Source organism: Polypterus senegalus, chromosome 8 (genome assembly GCF_016835505.1).
Source record: "Polypterus senegalus isolate Bchr_013 chromosome 8, ASM1683550v1, whole genome shotgun sequence".
Classification (NCBI taxonomy): Eukaryota; Metazoa; Chordata; class Cladistia; order Polypteriformes; family Polypteridae; genus Polypterus; species Polypterus senegalus.
The window spans coordinates 125,677,771-125,696,494 of record NC_053161.1 but is presented as its reverse complement, the minus strand read 5'-3'; the positions used below and the strand labels follow the sequence as shown (position 1 = coordinate 125,696,494).

General features: G+C 36.8%; 1 protein-coding gene across 2 annotated transcripts in view; it reads right to left on the bottom strand.

Annotated features, from left to right (window-relative positions):
- Positions 1-18,724, bottom strand: part of acss3 (acyl-CoA synthetase short chain family member 3) — a 215,911-nt gene that overhangs the window by 175,836 nt on the left and 21,351 nt on the right. The window contains exons 3-5 of one of the 2 annotated variants that reach the window (XM_039761751.1): positions 13,427-13,615; positions 7,637-7,771; positions 5,269-5,409 (exon numbers count right to left, since the gene is read on the bottom strand). In XM_039761751.1, the coding sequence (XP_039617685.1) occupies positions 5,269-5,409; positions 7,637-7,771; positions 13,427-13,615 (465 nt within the window). Of the gene's footprint in view, positions 1-5,268; positions 5,410-7,636; positions 7,772-7,895; positions 8,959-13,426; positions 13,616-18,724 lie in introns of those variants that run through there. The other variant, XM_039761752.1, reaches the window with a different exon arrangement.

Here is an 18,724-nt window from a genome sequence, read left to right as displayed (position 1 = left end):
TTACAGTACCTTTAACATTACACAAAAAAAATACAGAATTAGTATTTAGTTGCATCCCTACAAGTAATAGAATTCAAAATGTTTATAGCTGTGGGAACTGTGGAATTCTAAAATTATAGCTTTCTACCCTAAATTTGCAGCCTGTGGGCAACAGCTGAAATTTAGAATAAGAGGATGGCATCTGTGAGACAAAATGGATTTGGCTTTCTTTCTAATCTGTTTGTAATACAGTTCATTGACAGAGGTCTGCTGCAAGCCAATAATTTTACTGCTACCTTTTATAATGTTGTTAATATGGTTTATATTCTTCAGCTATATCCATACTACCAGGTTGAGTTTTTGAATGGAAAACATCTCTGTGCACACTGGAGTTTTTACATTGTTTATAAATGGATCCCTGTCCATATGGAAGCTTTCAAAAAACGCATATGATGTAGTCCTACACTGGGCATGCATGTCTCGTCATTAAACTCCATGAAGGGACTGTGAAGTGAAAAATTCTGAGCCCTATGAAAATCAGACTACTGTGTGCTTCTATGCGCTTTCAAAACTATCAGCACACACAGGACTCTGATAGCATGTTCACAGCACAGAAACAGAAAGACGTTCTTCCAGTGCCATAGTGAATTGCCCCTATTTATGTACTAATTACAGTTGAAAGTAACAGCTTCAGAAATGATGATGGCCATCTTGTCATTCAATGAAAACAATGAAAATTTAAAGCAACACTTAAAACAAAAACAAAAAAGTTTAAGTGCATAACTATCTATCTATTCATTCACGAGTTGATTGATTATTAACAGTTCACTGCAATTAGAAAGAATTGCAAACAAAACAATCGTTGTCAGACTAACTCAAAAAATAAAATAAATTAATAAATACAAAAATGCATGAATCTGTATCTTCACTTTATTGCATTGTGCTTCATGTCTTTCTCTCTGTCCTATATTATATATTGTGAGTTCGGTTGCATTCTACACCCATCCACTTCATTAAGCACCTTGTTATTAACTTTGCTGCAGAATGCACTACTCCTTACTGAACAGATTAAGTTTAAGAAATAAACACTGAACAGAGCCTGTCAACTAAGTTATTTACAATCCAAATTTCACTAGGCTCTGAATTTTTCACTAAAGCAGTGAAGTTGCCAGCCATGGGTTTTATCACAAAACTGTAGTAACTGGTAAGTAATTTGCCTTTTAAGTATGTATACAGCATTCAAACTTTAGAAAGCACAATTTAGATGCATACAGTTAAGCAGCACAACAAGTGCTATGTTAAAAAATGTTTTTCTTCTGTGAAGGGTTACCAATCAGTGAATGAGACATTGTAATGAGCAGCATCCAATCATGGAAAGGCCAGGAAATAAGAACAAACGAATCAGAGCAAGATTAAAGTACCCCTTTCAGAAAACTCCGTTTTTCACTCATCCACACCACAAATAAAGCCAAATGTGACAACAGATTTAATAAAGGACTTAAAATAAAAAAAAAAAGCAGTATTTATGGTGCTGTCCACTTTAAAACAATTGGGTTTCCTAAAAAAAAGAAAAACTCTGTCCGCCCCTTCTTACAAATTTGTTTTGGTTTAAGATCAAAGGTTAGTCTGTAATCAATGATTGTCCCTAGATATTTGCAGTGCTCTTCTATTTCCTTTAATTGAAGTTTAGACAATGGGAGGAGGACAGCACCTGAGATCTACCACCATATCTTCTCCTTTGTCTTAGAAGAAACTCATCAACAACAGGTCCATGGTTGTCCTCTTTACCTTGAGGAGGACTCACAATGAGAGAGTCTCCAATGTCATTTGTTATAAGATAAACAAAACAGGTGATGTGCAGCAACCTTGCTGCATACCAACAGATACATTTAGGGTATCAAAAAAAACAGCCATTAACACTCACTCTTTGTATTCTATTAGTTCTAAGGTCCAGAATGCACCTCAGCAAGTTAAGGTGCAAACAGAATTGATCAATCAGTTTATGAAGTAAAATTTGGGGCTGAACTGTATTTAAAGCTGATGAGAAATCTATAAACAGCATTCTTGCATGGTTTTTTGATCCTTTCAAAAGCTCAAACACTAAATTGAGAAAAGCGTTGCTGTGGCATCCTACAGCCTGCTCTTTCCTCTCTATGCAATTTGGCAACACTACAGATAAGCCTGGGTTTTGTGAAATAAATGTCTCAAATGATTTCATGATATAAGAAGTCAAGGCCACTTGTCGGAAGTAACTTAATATGTTGAGGTGTGTAATTTTTGTTACTGGAATAAAATTTACCTGTTTCCATAGGCAAGGCGCCAAAGACGTCTCAAATATGGAGTAGAATTTTTAATTTCAGCTCTTAACCAAACTGAAATATTTTAAAAGGTGTGTAATTCCTTAGAAGAGAGTGTTTAAGGAAAAAACACTGGTCAAAACTTCATCCGGTTCATTACATTAAATGACAACACAAATCAGAAAAAGAAAGTTTCAGTCAACAGAAAAGCAAAAAGTCAAAAACCTAAACTAATCTTTAAAACAAATTACTCAAGAAATTAACTATCTCACCAATGATTTAAAAAACAATGCAGCAATGACTAATCTAAATGGTAATGCTGGGGATATCAGTAATAGCCACCACATTACGGCAAAATGCATGTAAACTATACAACTAAATGGACAACACATACAGTACATCACAAATGACGCTAAAATCTTTACAGTATAATATTTCACTTAGATTAGTACAAAAGCTGTGCTTATTCAGTGACTTGTCACCACTTCTAGGGAGCCATGTCCTGCATATTGCTAAATTCAAGGCGAGACAACACAAGTTAAAGTTTATTGTCATGTGAACATAGAAACAATTAAACAGTGGAAAATGAAATTCTTCCTTGTATGTCTCCCTCAGACCAGAGGCAGTAAAGAAATAACAACAACAGAAGGAAAAAAAAAGACTAGGGCCATAAGTAGTGTCATGTTGCCACCAGACAGGGGTAGGGCTTCATAGTAAAACTCAGGGCTTGCAAGTGTGGGTGGACAGAGGCCACTATAGGTAGTAAGCCTTGTCAATACTGACAGTGTCCCAGGAGTGAATTAGGAGCATCCCGAAGATGGAGAAATCTAGCCTCTCTAGAAAGAAGCCTACAAAATTGCCCCAAAATTAAACCTGGAAGTAGGTATGTCCAGCCAGGACTGGCATTTTTTGTTTGCTAGAAGAGGACAAGCATCTGAACTTATGTAAAGTGTATGTGATGTTCCAGTAGACAAAGTACACAATGATGCTGACAGGAGGGAAGTGGAATTCCATGGCCAGCAGGTGGCAGTAAAGAGCACCAACTGTATCTGTCACCAGTGACACCATGCTGAATTGCAGGACAGTAGGAAGCCCTGAAACTCACAATGCAGTCTTTACCCTATAAGGACAAAGGCAGGGCTCAGTAACAAAAATGGGCTCAAATGGAAAATGTAACCAATCCATTACCACTAAAGTTATTTGTATGACTTAGAAGCACACCATAGTAACAGGTGAAAGGCCACTCTTATCCAGACTACCAATGAGTCTAGATGCAGAATGCAAGTTGGGTGAAACCCATGTCAAAGGACAGAGAGGTTCAGAGTCAAAGAAACAATGCACTAGTTTCTAGTCAGGCAGTATGAGTAATAAACTGAGAAAACCACCACTCCAGACATACATTTTTAAAGTATCCACTTAACCTGCCTAAAGGAGCTGCAGACTTTCAGTTTTATATTCCTGTAGTGGTTTGCATTCCTCCAGTAATCTTCCCACCTTTGTGTGTTTCATTGACTCAGGAAAACCATATAATTTGGTATTGTAGAATAATGTTGGTTATTATTTTACCCAAATCATATCCCACATCTTCCTGTAAACCCAATTCTGTTGCAATTGCTACTCTAGATAATATGGAGGAATATTTCGGACAAAATGAAATAAATAAATAAATGCGTAAATAAATAAAAGTACTGTGAAATGCGAGCATAAATAAATAAATGTGTCATGAAATGAGAGCCTTAATAAATAAATATGTCATGAAATGAGAGCATAAATAAATAAATTTGTCACGAAATATATTTTTCGTTGCTTATTTATTTCATTTTGTCTGTAACATTCCTGCAAACCATCATGAAATACGGCTTGAAATAAAACTGTCACTTTCACTCGTCAAAGTTGAGAGGGTGGGCTCTAACATGCCCTCTAGTTACTGATTGGTGAATCGATATACGAAGATATTATGTATTTCAGAGAGAGAATTGAAGATTTATTGGAAGAAATTACAATGTTGGCGGCCCTTTTAGACTCCGATATAGATGAAACTGTTTTTGAAAATATCCAAGAACAGGTGGAACGGACTCTACTACACTCCAGTTCAGGTAATGCAGTACCCTGCTCTGGACGTCCATCCTTTGACATTCCAGCTGAGTTAATAGAACACCTTCTGTTATGCGGTTTAAAAGTACAACAGATTGCAGATCTATGTGGTGTATCGGAGAAGACGATCACAAGGCGAATGAGCCAGTTTGATATACAGTAAGCTGCAACGGCTGTATTAGTTTAGGTACTTTGACATGGAATGCCCAAAGCAGCTCCAACTAATATTTTGAACTGAACAACTTTACCACTGATCAGAGCTGTACAGTTGTTTGAAAAAGTAGCTGCGAATATGCAACTGACTTTATACTCATAAAACAAGGGTCAAATACTCAGTTCTAAAAGGGCCGCCAACATTGTAATTTCTTCCGATAAATCTTCAATTCTCTCTCTGAAATACGTAATATCTTCGGCAGAATCCATTTAATCGGCAGTAGTAAGCATTTTTCTAATTAATTCTTGTGCTATCGATTCACCAATCAGTAACTAGAGGGCGTGTTAGAGCCCACCCTCTCAACTTTGACGAGTGAAAGTGACAGTTTTATTTCAAGCCGTATTTCATGACGGTTTGCAGGAATGTTACGGACAAAATGAAATAAATAAATAAGCAAGGAAAAACATATTTCGTGACACATTAATTTATTTATGCTCTCATTTCATGACATATTTATTTATTAAGGCTCTCATTTCATGACACATTTATTTATTTATGCTCACATTTCACAGTACTTTTATTTATTTATGCATTTATTTATTTATTTCATTTTGTCCGAAATATTCATCCATAAGATAAGACCACCATTTTCCAGTTTTGCTCCAAACCTTGTACTAGATAAATGGAATCAGTAGAGATACGTGTTCATTAGTGCCAGCATTTTAAAGTTTACAGGTATATTACCTTGGGTAGCCCTGTAGTTCCAGATGTATAAAGAACATATAGTGGGTGGTTTGTCGTTAGTGGAACACAGTCATGAGGCCTAGCTGTGGCCATTTCCTTCTCCCAGTCTAGACTGTCACTGACTTCTGCTGAAACAGTTTCCTAAGCAAAAATAAAATAACACAAAACAAATATTTTTAGATACAACTGTTATGGGAATACAGAAATAAATTACACAGAATGTAACAAGATGTATTAAAATAAAACATAAAAGCAAAACATTTGCAGTCAGAGAATTCATCATTGTTTCTACCTCATACACCTTTTAATTTGAACTCTGTTGGTCAATTGCAAAAAAAAGGTAGGAAATAAACACACAGTTCTGAATTAAGTATTAGGGTAGTTCATTTGAAAGTAGGATTTCACTCTAGTACACAAACATAAGTTTGTATACAGAAAGCAGCAGGTCAGATTTGGAGAGCAGATGGTCCCATGATGAAAAGAAAAGGAAGGATCACGTATTGTTCTTGCTCTTCAAATCTGGGACTGAATGGGGCTTTGAATCAACAAAATAAATTGTTTGTCTTAGCAACCTAGTAGGGTGCAATGTCACAGCTAGGTAAAGAGTAATATCTATTCATACAATCATCATAAAAATAAATCAATAACTTCATCTTTAAGATACAGTAAGAACTTTAATGCATTCACTTATTGATTTAGACGATCTCTATCTTTGACGTGTGCAGGCATAATAAGGTAAAAACACACTCACACATTGCAGTTTGGGGCAGTTTGTCTTTCCTTATTATGTATGCAGTATCTGTTTCAATAGACGAATAATAATGTCAAGGATTAAACTCAAAAAGTATCCACACTGCCTGGAATTAGTAACATACCACATTCAAAACTAAAAACAATTTCTAAAAAAGCCTTCACTTGACTGACAAGGTTGGCTCTCTACATTATATTGGTGTTTAATTGTGTAATTTTTGCCATGTATAGGCAGCACACTGTATGTATCTAACTGTTTGACCTGCCAGGTTAATTGTGCCCTGTGATGAACTCATGTCCCATCCAGAGCTAGTTCCTACCTAGTGCTTGGTGCAGCATGGATTGTCTCCCACCACATCAGAATTCTGAACTAGATTAAGTGGTTTTGAGAATCTTATTTCCATATGTAACAAAGACTGTCATAAATGTGACTCCAGTTAAGAGACTGTCAGCAGTGGAAATCCATCAAAGCCATCAGACACAAAATGACAGATCCTGGGCTAGGGAGCTTTGCTAAAACTGCAATCATATTAGCTTCGATCCGATTAAAACATTGAGGGCACCTGTCAGGGTAGTAAATCATTTTTAAGGAGAATTTTTCTCTGCCTGAAATTCAGGAAAATTTTGTAAATAAATAGGAACATTCTGCAAGATATACAAAACATTTTAGTTTATCAAAAGAATGAATCAATAATATCATAAAATTACAGATTATGCAATGTATATATTCAATTCAATTTCTCTTCATTTTTTATTTATATAGTCAGGCTCACCTCGACACACAGCTTGGACTCTGGAACCAACCTCCTTGAGAGGGGCTGGACTCTCTACCACTCTGGAGTTGTCCCCAGTGAGAGGCGCTGAGCGGGTGTGAGCATAATAATTGCCCCCCAACTTGGAGCATGTTCATAAGGGTTCAATATAACCTCCTACTTACATTAACCCATTCATAAAACATTATCAGAGAGAGATACAAAATTGATGCTAGAAAGCCACATATTTTTAGTTTTTGCTGGCCTTCAAAAACAGAACTGGTGCTACAATGAGGGAAAACTCACTAACTCTATTAGGTATTTTAGGAGGGTGCATCTCTGTTTCAAGTCAATGTAACATCCCTGTTTCAGCGTTTGGTATACTGGCCCATTTACTTAGTTATGAGCAATGTACTGGGGGTGGCATTATGGTCCTTGGTGCTTGCAGTAGGTTTCACACAAGTAAAAGTGTTTATGTAGTCATCGCACAAGGGCTGGAAAGGAGTTTTAGTATGACAGGGAAAGTAATACATGTTAATTATGTGTAATTCTGGGGGCTTTTTCCATCTGCCATTGCTTTTTAAATGCACAGTAATTTAATTTAAGAACATTTTTGCCGTTTGCCCCAAATTATTTACCTGTTACTTTGAGTTCTTTGAAACAGCTCTGCTATGATTTTTAGGAGCTTGACAATTTTTAAGAAGAACTGAGTGCAATCAGATCCAAAAACTGAAACTTCCTCTGAAGTTACTAACATCTACAACAGTTATCTTCATTTCATCCATCCTTAATGACTACTCCTAGTACAGAGGTTGTGAAGTACAAAGCACACTTCCTTCTTTACAGAGTTAAAGAAAGTGCCTCACCATGTTAGGCCGGTTGTAGATGAGAACTTTTTCTGGTTTATGCAGCGTTAGATCCAGAGCTTTTTCTAGTAAAGGAATATATTCAACTCTTCTTCCAGGTTCAATGCCAAAGGAAGCTGTCACCACCATTTTAGGCTAAGAAAGCAAAAATACATGTCATAAAAATATTTAGTATTAATAATTACAGAACATGAGACAAACCCTACAGCTAAAGTACACGTATAAGTAAAGATGCACAACAGCATGCTGTAAGTCTTACCTTTGTGTCAAATTTATTCAAGATCATTGTCTCATAATGGGTTACAGCTTTGAACAGCAATGAGAAAAGAGAAAAGTAATAAGGCAAGAATGATACAAAAGGGTAGCAACCATGATTTTAGAACATTAGAAAAAGTTTATGAAATCAGCCACCATCAAAACATTTGATAATTTATTTGGGCTGATGTGTCAAATAATCAGCAATTACAACATTATAAGATGAATTTATAGACATGCTGCATATGGTCACCTGGCTGGTAATTAATAGGAATTAAGATGGTTAAAAGATGGCAGAGTACAGGGATAAAGTTTGGTGTTAGAGATGAACCTACACTAGTTGTCAAATTATGTCTCTGTCTGGAAGAAACTCAACAACCTTAAGCAGTAAAACCTAGACATGTTTGAATCCAAGAGATCTTTAGTGACTTGTCTCTACCTCCTGACTTGTATTTTTAAATCACCTTTTCAAAGAGTTGCTTGGAGTGTTCTTTTGTCTTAATTGTGAATGTTAGACCACCATACGGACTCAACACAAGGTGGACCTTCCACAAGAAATGAATACATTTTATGGGCATGTACGTGGGTGGATAAAGACGAACACACAGAAGAAAATACATACAAGAGCGAGAGAGGTGAGATTTAGATCTTTGTGGTTGTATCGAAATGTGGAAAAATGGAGAAACCACCACTTTGACAAACAGAGCAACAACCTATAAAGCTGCAGTGTTTTGTTACGGTTCTGGTTATTTTAAAGCCCTCATATCTTCCCTTGTGTTCTTTTTGGTATATAAATGACAACTTGTGCACTCAAGACTGTGGCCAGCTTAGAGCTGACAAAATGATGCATAGTGAGAGAAAAGGAAAAACATTTGATGGGGTAAAATCAGGGGGAATTGAACTGCCATCCTCTAATCCATTTCATACCTGCACTGTGTTGATGATATCTTAGCGGAGCAGCTTGTGCTCAAAGTTGGAGGGATGTCCATATAACAAAAGGCAACCCCCCACATTTACTGCATATTGGTATATAATAAAACAATATTATTAAACAACATTATCAAACATATTTAATCCAATTCAGGGTCACAGGAATTAATATTAAAATTATGTATAATTAGGCTACAAATTTATTACAGAACAAGGCTTTAGAAAAAAAAAATATTTAAATAACTGTCACAGGTTTTATAGTGAGACTCTGAAGGTTATTTGAAAAGAAAAAAAATCCTACCTAATGACCATTCAGGGGAGATGACAACATGGACCTGAATATCATTTTGCAGGTCATTATGTGCCCATGCAGTCTGCATTTGCAGACAACGCGGATGGGGTTTGGGTCCATATACATATTTAAAACTCTTAATAATGGTAGCTTCCTTATATTAAGTTCAAATGTGTAACTTAGTGATAGTAGTATTTCATTCAAAGGGAGAGAAGCCTTAATATATTGTTTTCTATTTTTAAACATTTTCACTTTATTCAACGACTCCTGAATTGTCTTCTTATGTTCCAAAATAGCAAGGATCTCAAATAGTCAGAAACTCCACTTCAATACTTCATCAAAGGTGACTAGTTTTGCTAAGGTTGAAAGAGAGGGCCTGATGCAGTCATAATGGCAGAGGAGAATATATATTGTCACTTTTCTTATAAAGTCAGCTTGCTTCTTCTCTGGATTTATTTACATAAGAGAAATGTATTTTTCTTTTACCTGACAGCTCAAGTCCTAGTGTTTAAGGATTTACTTTCAAACACCTCAGCTTACCACAGAATTTAAATTGTAAGGATGAACACATGCTTAGCTCTTCATTAACACATTAATTCATTCACTCATCCATTTGTTAATATTCAGAAGATATTCATTGCAGTTTGGGAGGTAAGGAAATCTTAAGATCAAACGCCATAACAAACTGTTGTTTGTGTGGAGTTTATATATTTTCCCCATGTCTGCATTAACTGCTTTTTTGTGTTTTCTCTCCTCCCACAGCAACAAACTTGATTATCAGTGTGACAGGTCATCATAAACTAACCCTGTATGAGTGTAAGTTTATGTGTGATAGGCTGGTCCCTCTTTGCCTCACACTTTCAAACCCCAGACCCTGAAATAAGTGATGTGGGAGATGTTGATATTGCATTATTTATTCCAAATGCCTATAATCAAATAATATTTATTTTTAAATATTGAACTATTTCAATTCTCAAAATGAAGCTGTCTAACATCTGGTTTCTTTTCTTTACAAAAAAAAACAAATAAAAATGGCATTTCCTGGTTAACAAAACTTAAGAAACCTTGGCTAGGCCAGTAAATTCACATAGAAATCAGTTCAGTTTACACTGATATCAGACATGGTGTAGATAAACAAGTAGGTTGTGGTTTGCAATTAGTCATATCAATTCAGTTTCACAGTTAAGAGGGAGAACCCACTAAGCAACAGGCACATAGCATCCTTCTAAGTACACATCTTATTTATTATAAGAGAGTTTATGAAGGTAAGACTAACTGATGCCCTGCTCAAACTTTTTCAGGATGAGTTCAGTGCCCTTTGAGATTGCTAAAATATAAAGTGCAATACAAACATATTATTATTTGACTGTACTATGGCTTGAGGTACTGCAATGCTCCTCCTGTCTAAGCAGGTCCTGTGCTAAAGTAATGGAAAAGACGATTAATCTTACTTCCACCTAGTACCTGCTAAGGCTTAAATTTCTTGATTAACTGAAGTAGGCATATCACAGAAGAGTTGTTGCTGAATAATTATTTTTGCATTAAATTTAGTTTTAAACTCTCAAAATGTCTCAATGGCAAAGAATTTCTACCCAGATATAGCCAGTATGGGTAGATGGCTGAGGGTCCTGCACAGCTGGGAAGACTGGAGGGTCCGGGAGAGGAGCAATACCTTACCCAGGCCACGAGAGGGCAGCCGCCCTGGTCTGCGTGTGGGCCACAGGAGCAGAGCTTGGAAGCTCAACCCGGTTGGGGCCCGTAGTCATCGCCAGGGGCGCCCGGATACTGGTGGAGCCCTGGAAAGCAGCACTTCCGCCACACCAGAAAGTGCTGCCGAAAGAAGATTCCAGGTACGCCCAGAGTGCTTCCGGGTGCAACAGCAGCGCTTCTGTCGCACCAGGAAGTGCTGCTGGTAGAAGATCAAGAAGTACCTGGAAAACATCCGGGCCAAAATAAAAGGGGCCGCCTCACTCCAATCGAGGAGCCAGAGTAAGGTGAGTGGACAGAGCTTGCCTGAGAGGAGTTGGAGACAATAGGAAGAAGAAGAGAAGAAGGAAGTTGAAAGGACTGTGTGTTTGGGTGATTACTGCACTGGGGTTTGGGCTTGTAAATAGGGGTTGCAATTAAAACGTGCGTTTTTAAGACGTTCTGTGTCTGGTTGTGTGTGTCGAATCCAAGCTTTCCACACCAGATATATTAACTTTTTTGACTCTGGCAAGCTGTGACTACATAAGCAAACTGAGTATCAAGTGGGACATCTACTGTAAGTGCTTATGGAGAGAAGAGTCACTCCCAGGAGACTTGGGGCTTTTTTCTGTTATAAACTAATCTTTACTTGCTTTGTAGGGCCAGCTCTTAAAAACATATTGGTTTCCTGGCTTAAGTGGCATGTATTTTAACAAAGAGGCATGCTCTCAAGGACACTGATGAAAAACAAGAAGGAGAACTTTTAAGGCAAACAATTCAGATCAGGTCTTTACACAAACTGTGTTTTAAAAATAAAACAAAGGAATGAGACATGCTGTAGACATAGGCACACTGCCATTATTTTAGGAGCCTTGACCACTAGATAAGCTAGTTACTAGGTAAATAAGAGAGAAAGAAGAATTAATGAAGCAAGAAGAATGCCTCCTGTCATCTCAACCCTCTATATACTATTTGTGGCATTTTAAATTTCTTTGTTAAAAATGATTGCTTTGTTAACAGAGGTAAAGTATTTATTTTTCAGTAAACAAATGTATTAATTTCTCTTCCTATTGTGTGTTAATTAAGAAAAAAAACTACAAACAAAATTAAGCTTTTGAACGTGAAGACTTGCATCAAACACCAAATTCATTCATTGAGTAGGAGTCCTCCTTATTCACTGGCTACCCTGATGCTTTAAGTACTCCTTAACTCCAGTACTTCAGGGTTCAGAAAAAGTGGTTTCACTGGTTTTTCTTTACTGTTTCATTTCTAACTGTACACTTTTCTCAGACCAGATTCTGCAATACTGATACCACATAAAGTGTCACAGTAAACTGTCATTTTTCGACCAGGGTTTTGTTCTCTGGTTTATGCTTACTTCTTTATGTAATTGTATTATTTTTCAAGTATATATTGTACTTGTGTATTTTTTGTTATTATTGTTCTGTTTATATTCATTATTTATGTATTATCGTACGTTTTCCTGTGTTCCTTGTGTTGTATGGGTGGAATCCCACCTTAACATAACTAGTGAAGAACAGATCTCTGCCTATATATTATAAAGCTGATAAGCTTCAGTGCTTTATTTTCAATTTAGCAATATTTTGTATGAAGCATGACATAACCAATTATTGAGCTATCACTGAGTAGGATTCTTGACCAATGAATAAGGAAGAATTGTACCTCCAAGTCAAAAATCAATCCCATTTATGAAAACGTCACATAAGAGAATATTTTAGAAATGGTAAAAATATTTTAGCAAAAATTCATGTTTGGGCCACTGTAAGCATATAAATAGATAATCGACACATCGATTATAAGACACAAGCAATCTCAGACTTTTTTCATGAACGTTTTGATATTGTTCACTGTTGTTCTAGCTGTCTCTTTAATTCTAGCCCATTTTACCACAAATCTTGCTATCTCCAACAAATAATAAAAGAAATTAAAAATATCTCCTGGCTATCAAAACAAACAATCTGGAGTTAGTAACAGATACAAACTTTATCTCTTCTGGGTGAAGCATTCCTTAAATACTGTTAGATTATAAATTACATGTTAGGAGAAAGCCAAATGGCTACTGAAAATAAACGGTCAAGTAAAGCCAAGTAAATACTGTAGAGTTTTAATGTTCTTGTGTGCTCAATACTTTAACACAATGTGAAATATCCATCCATCCATTTACTAACCCGCTGAATCCGAATACAGGGTCACGGGGGTCTGCTGGAGCCAATCCCAGCCAACACAGGGCACAAGGCAGGAACCAATCCTGGGCAGGGTGCCAACCCACCGCAGGACACACACAAACACACCCACACACCAAGCACACACTAGGGCCAATTTTAGAATCGCCAATCCACCTAACCTGCATGTCTTTGGATTGTGGGAGGAAACCGGAGCGCCCGGAGGAAACCCACGCAGACACGGGGAGAACATGCAAACTCCACGCAGGGAGGACCCGGGAAGCGAACCTGGGTCTCCTAACTGCGAGGCAGCAGCGCTACCACTGCGCCACCGTGCCAGATGAAGTCAGTATTCAGATCGACATTAAAGATACAAATCAGAAAAAATTATAAAAGAGGTCACGGTATTTTATTTTCCTTTAATAAACAGTAGTCTATTTTTACCTTGACATGTTCGATTCTGACAGACAACTCTTTAGAAGCAAAACCTCCAAATATAAGACTGTGTATGGCTCCAATTCTTGCACATGCAAGCATTGTAAACATGGCTTGAGGAATCATTGGCATGTAGATTACAACACAATCTCCCTTTTTAACTCCATGTTTCACCATCACCCCCGCCAATTTAGAAACCTACAGGGAGAAAAAAAATAGTGGCTCAGCAAAAACATAGATTAACATAAGTATTCTAATCTTGGCAGTATAAGTAACAAAAATGGAGACAGTAAAGCAAAAGTTGGGCAGCATGGAGTCACTAATTTTTCCACCTATATACCTGAAGTGTACTGTTGAGCCATGCTCCTAATAACATGAAAGCCAACAATTTCAAAACAAACATTTGTTGAAGAAATAATAGGAAGGATAAACACAGGAAGTAAACCCAATACTTTCCTCTATGTTACCTAAGTGTGTAACTTGCACTACAATCTCAAGTTAGAATATTCAGTACATTTATAACTCAATTGCCAAATGGTAGTTCCTATTTTCCATGGGAACTAAACACAGCACAGATAAACACTAGGACTGGGTATTGGCACTGATGTCCCGATTCAATCCAATTTCAATTCACAATGCCCCGATATGATTCAATATTGATTTTAAGTTGACTGAATTAGCATGCACTGATATATTTTAAGTGCTGGCTTTTTAATAGAGAACATTAATATAATGTCACAAATTTCAGTAACACTTTATATAAAGGGTGTCTACGTAGTGACTTCATAACATATGCATACACATGGAATGGCATTTAAGAAGAAACACTTGATTAGTAATGAACAGTTAACATCAATATTTGCAAGATGTGGAGCAAAATATTATTACTCTTAAAAAGGAAAAAAAAAACTTTTTCAAGGCACTGCACTCATTCAAAATTCACCACACTAATATGAGTTTAACTTAAAGCATTATCTTTCTCTCTACAAGATTGATAATGCTTTAAGTTAAACTCATATTAGTGTTTGCTTAATTTGAATAGAGTATAATTCTCTTACACAGCTATAGATTATGGTATAGCCTTTTACCCCCTGTAAGTTAACATGAGATTGAACTTTCTTAGATATATCTGTGATAGTGTGTTCATTTAAGTCAGTTGTTGTTTAGAATAGGTCCCATTACTAGCAGGAACCAAAAGACCCATTTACAATATGGACAAGGGACAGGCGTACAGTTTTCTGAACATTTACAAATGGTTCATCTGTAAGCAAACTTAAAGAATGAAATAAGATATATAAGATTTAAACATAACTTTTCTTAAACAAGAACTTTTCCTTGCTATATCAAATTTATTTCCCTATTGGACATTTAAAATAGTCTTGAATTAGTCAAAATTAAAGATACAGCATGAAAACTTGTATCTTTCTATAATTGTACAAGTTACACATATCTTCAGTTGCTCTTGAAAATGTATCCTAACAGTTCCTCCTCAGACAAAAAGGGAAAATTTTAAAAATAGGATTAAGAGCTCATGCTTGTTGACAGTGGCAGTGGATGAATGGAACATAAAAGAAAAAGAGCCTGCCATCGTGACTAATAAAGACGTTAATATTGTCCATGCAGTACAGCTTGGCATGTCCTCTGCTTTGCTCACACACTCACTTTGGAATCTCAGGCTGCTCTGAAAGTTCCAACAATTGTCAGCTTGTTTAGCTGGGTGATATGCATTGCAAACTTTCCACAGTAACAACATTTATTGGACTTGCCAACATACAAACATGTGACTGATGCAGTCATGCAATGGAACAGCACACTGGAAAAGCTACAAAGGTTTAAGGAACAGTAGCTAGACAGAAGCTCTTTATATAAGCAGCGAGGTTACTCCCAGTGTGCCTAACATGCAGCACACTTGGCTGCAACAAATCTGCCACATCTGCCAGGTACCGGGTCATTTTTAATGTGATATCTGATTGTCACATAGGAATCTGCAGCCATGTATGTTTAGCTGTCGCAAGTTAGGACTACTCTCTCCGCTGATGTCAGAGACATGGCAATGCTTTGCTTCATAGTCCTTCATAAAGCCTAGTTACAATAACTACATGCATTTGCTTTCTGGTTGGTATAGCATACGCAATTCAAAAACCTGAATCATTTGTTGGAAGCCCTCATTTTCAACAGCGCCGTACAGTCTCACATCTTTACAGATAAAAACTGGTATAGATTTATATTTTTTGGACAGAAGGCAAACTAAATGTAAGCTTGGCGCTATCCACCATCTCCTGTGTAGATTGTTTAAGCTTTATTCATTTGGATGTTGACTGAGTTTACATTTATGGGTGACGTCGAGATAAATGACTTCTCAAATTTGTTGTGTTACAACAGAACTTAAGTTGCACAGCTTATATATAGCTTTGCTTTTATCCATTCACTTTTTACAGATGCACCGTTTGAATCTGTGCTAAGTCCACACATCTGATTTAAGTGTTGAAGGTGACAAAGAGATAGTAAAGTGCTTCTTTCATAGAAAGCCTTAACAAGCACATTTGCGACATCTACTGGAATGGACACAAAAATTAGCCTAAGAAAAAAATCTACATATATTAATTGAGGAGGATTGAGATTCATAAGATCGAGCTTGAGACTTTAAGAATTGATATAGAATTGTTTTTATTGAAAAATGATTGATTGGAAAATTGGTATGTTTACCATGATCTAATAATCACTCTGAATAAAAATAAATGTTTTGCACATACTTTTTTTATGATCATTGATTTTGGGACAAGCTGTCCTGGATGTATAACATCACAATATGTGGAGCATAAGTGGGAAACTGGGCATAAAGAATGACCTGTCCAAGGTGAAAAAGAAAGATCCCATTTCATCAGAGAAAGAGAAACCATCCATCTGGACATCAAAGATTTTGTTTATACAGAATTAAAGCAAACTCACCCCAAGACACTCCTTGGCTAACACAGACGAAAAAAAAATTGGATTTATACAATGGTTCATACCTCAGGTCCCACACCAAGCTTCTTTATAAATCACAAATCAACTCCATCACCACCCACCAATAACCATGCAAGCCCATTTTCAATATTCATGACCTAATGAAGAGTCACTTTGTGTATCTGGGTCCAATAAATGTTGTTATGGAGGAAAATCCACCAAGGCCCCTACTTTCAACTCTGCCTGCAGAAAATCACCCCAGGCCTCACTCCAGGTGAAGGCCCCAGTAACCCCATATGGGATGGGGTACTCTTTTTAAATTTGTGGCTGTGAATCATTCTTTGTCTGATCCCTCACATGCCAATTTGCCTTGGAAGACCCTCCCAGGAGCTTCTGCTCCGCACAATATAGCTCCTAGGGTCACAGGGACAAACAAACCTTTCCACCACAATAAGATGGTGTTTCCCGGAGAGGAATCATCTTCTGAACCCTTCACATCGAAAGAAGCCAATTGAGGTGTTTTAAGCATATAATACGGATTCCTACCAAACACCTCCCTGTGGAGAATTATGGGCACGGCAAGCTGGGAAAAAACCCTAGGGAAGACCCAGAGCTCAGTGATAGGATTGTATCTCCAAGATGGCCTTGGAACACCTTGTGAGCCCACAGTATGACTTGGCAAGTGTGGCTCGGGATAGGGACATATGGGACTCACTGTTTAAGACTATTGCCCCTATGACCCAGTTTCAGATAAGCAGTGTAAAATGAATGAATGAATAAGTGACCTATTCACCATATAAATTTGGCCATTTTCCTAGGGGACAAACTTATAGGGTGGTCCAGATCTAGTTATGCAATTTTCATTACGCTATAACTTATTAAGTTTATTACAGAGAATTAAAAAAAAATTATTTTTGTTGCCGATAGATGGCAGCAAATTCAGTGAATTAATTCAATTTAAGTCCATTTTCGTTTATTACAAGATATTTCAAACAATTCTTCTGTCTTGTATTGTTTTCCTGCATTTTATTAAAAGTTGCATAATTAGATCTGGACCACCCTGTATTTACAAACTATGGGAAAACATAGAAAACAAAACTTTAGTGAATGTGAACTTAAGGTACTAATGACATTTGGTGAAGTTTAAGGAGTGACCGGGAGGGATAAGTGGGTGGATGAATTAACAAATATTATAATCTGTCCAGCCCAGATCAACTCTCACTTGCGCATAGACAATCCTTAAAAAAAAAGGTTAGTAAAATACTCTGCACAATTTCAATTATAGGTTAGTTCAGTCTTTCAGATTTAGCTTGAGAGATGTTATTTCCACTTGAATTTGTTGTACACAGTATTTTGCTCTTTAATAAGCCCAAAATATGCTCCTGTCCTCATAGCAAACTGTTAGTAGTCAGTACAAGTGACTGAAACAGTAGCGTGCATGGCTATGGCTTATCACTGCCTATGTAAACAGCGGCCTGGTGGTCTGAGCAAAGCATACATTACACATACCATTATTGCAAAATATTAAAAAAAATGTGATTCTGTATCTGATGAAGCAAATAAATAACAGACAATTCTCTAACTTTCAAATCAATTGAATAAGTTACAACTCAATGTTAGGTTAAATAAGAAAGTGCTTATTTGACCATATTTAAAATACGTAGGCAAGTAAAAGTAAAAACAATTATTTTCTGTCATTTAAATATTGTTAACGGTATTTGTGTCCTTTTTTGCAATGATGACTAACTTATTAGTTGATTTAGACATTCTAGAGCCTGCTGGATTTGCGTGTGAAGCTGCAGCCTAATTACAAAGGTCATCATGCAGAAATCACGCAATCCCAGTTTCATTAAAAGTTTAGAACAGCTGAGTTTAAAAAATGGATAGACATCAGAATGTGACTGATGTGGCATTGAGTTGCAATAAAACAAGATTTTCTGTTCACTTCATTGTCCTGCCACCTGGAGTTACTAAAATTTCAACAGCAAAAAAACTCTGCATATGAATTCTGGATGGTAGAAACTTCCCATAACTTTAAAGCAATTTCCAAAGCAAGTTTGTGTGTAATAAATCCTGACTTTTGCAGAGGAATTGGCTTATGCAGGATTCCAGGCAAAAACAAGTTTTAAACGAGACCTCTGCTTTGGGGAGAAAGCCACCTCTTTCCCCAGGATAAGTAGCTGAAGAAGGTCACCTCCAACAGCCAGAAACGTAGAAGGGAGTAACACACCATTTCAGTAAGTGTCTAGTGTACTGTACATTTGGAAACAAAAGTATGTTCACCTTTAGTGTCTAAGTTATATCCAGGAACACTCATATGGATTACTCAATCGAAAGCTAGTGAGTACCATGTGGAGGATT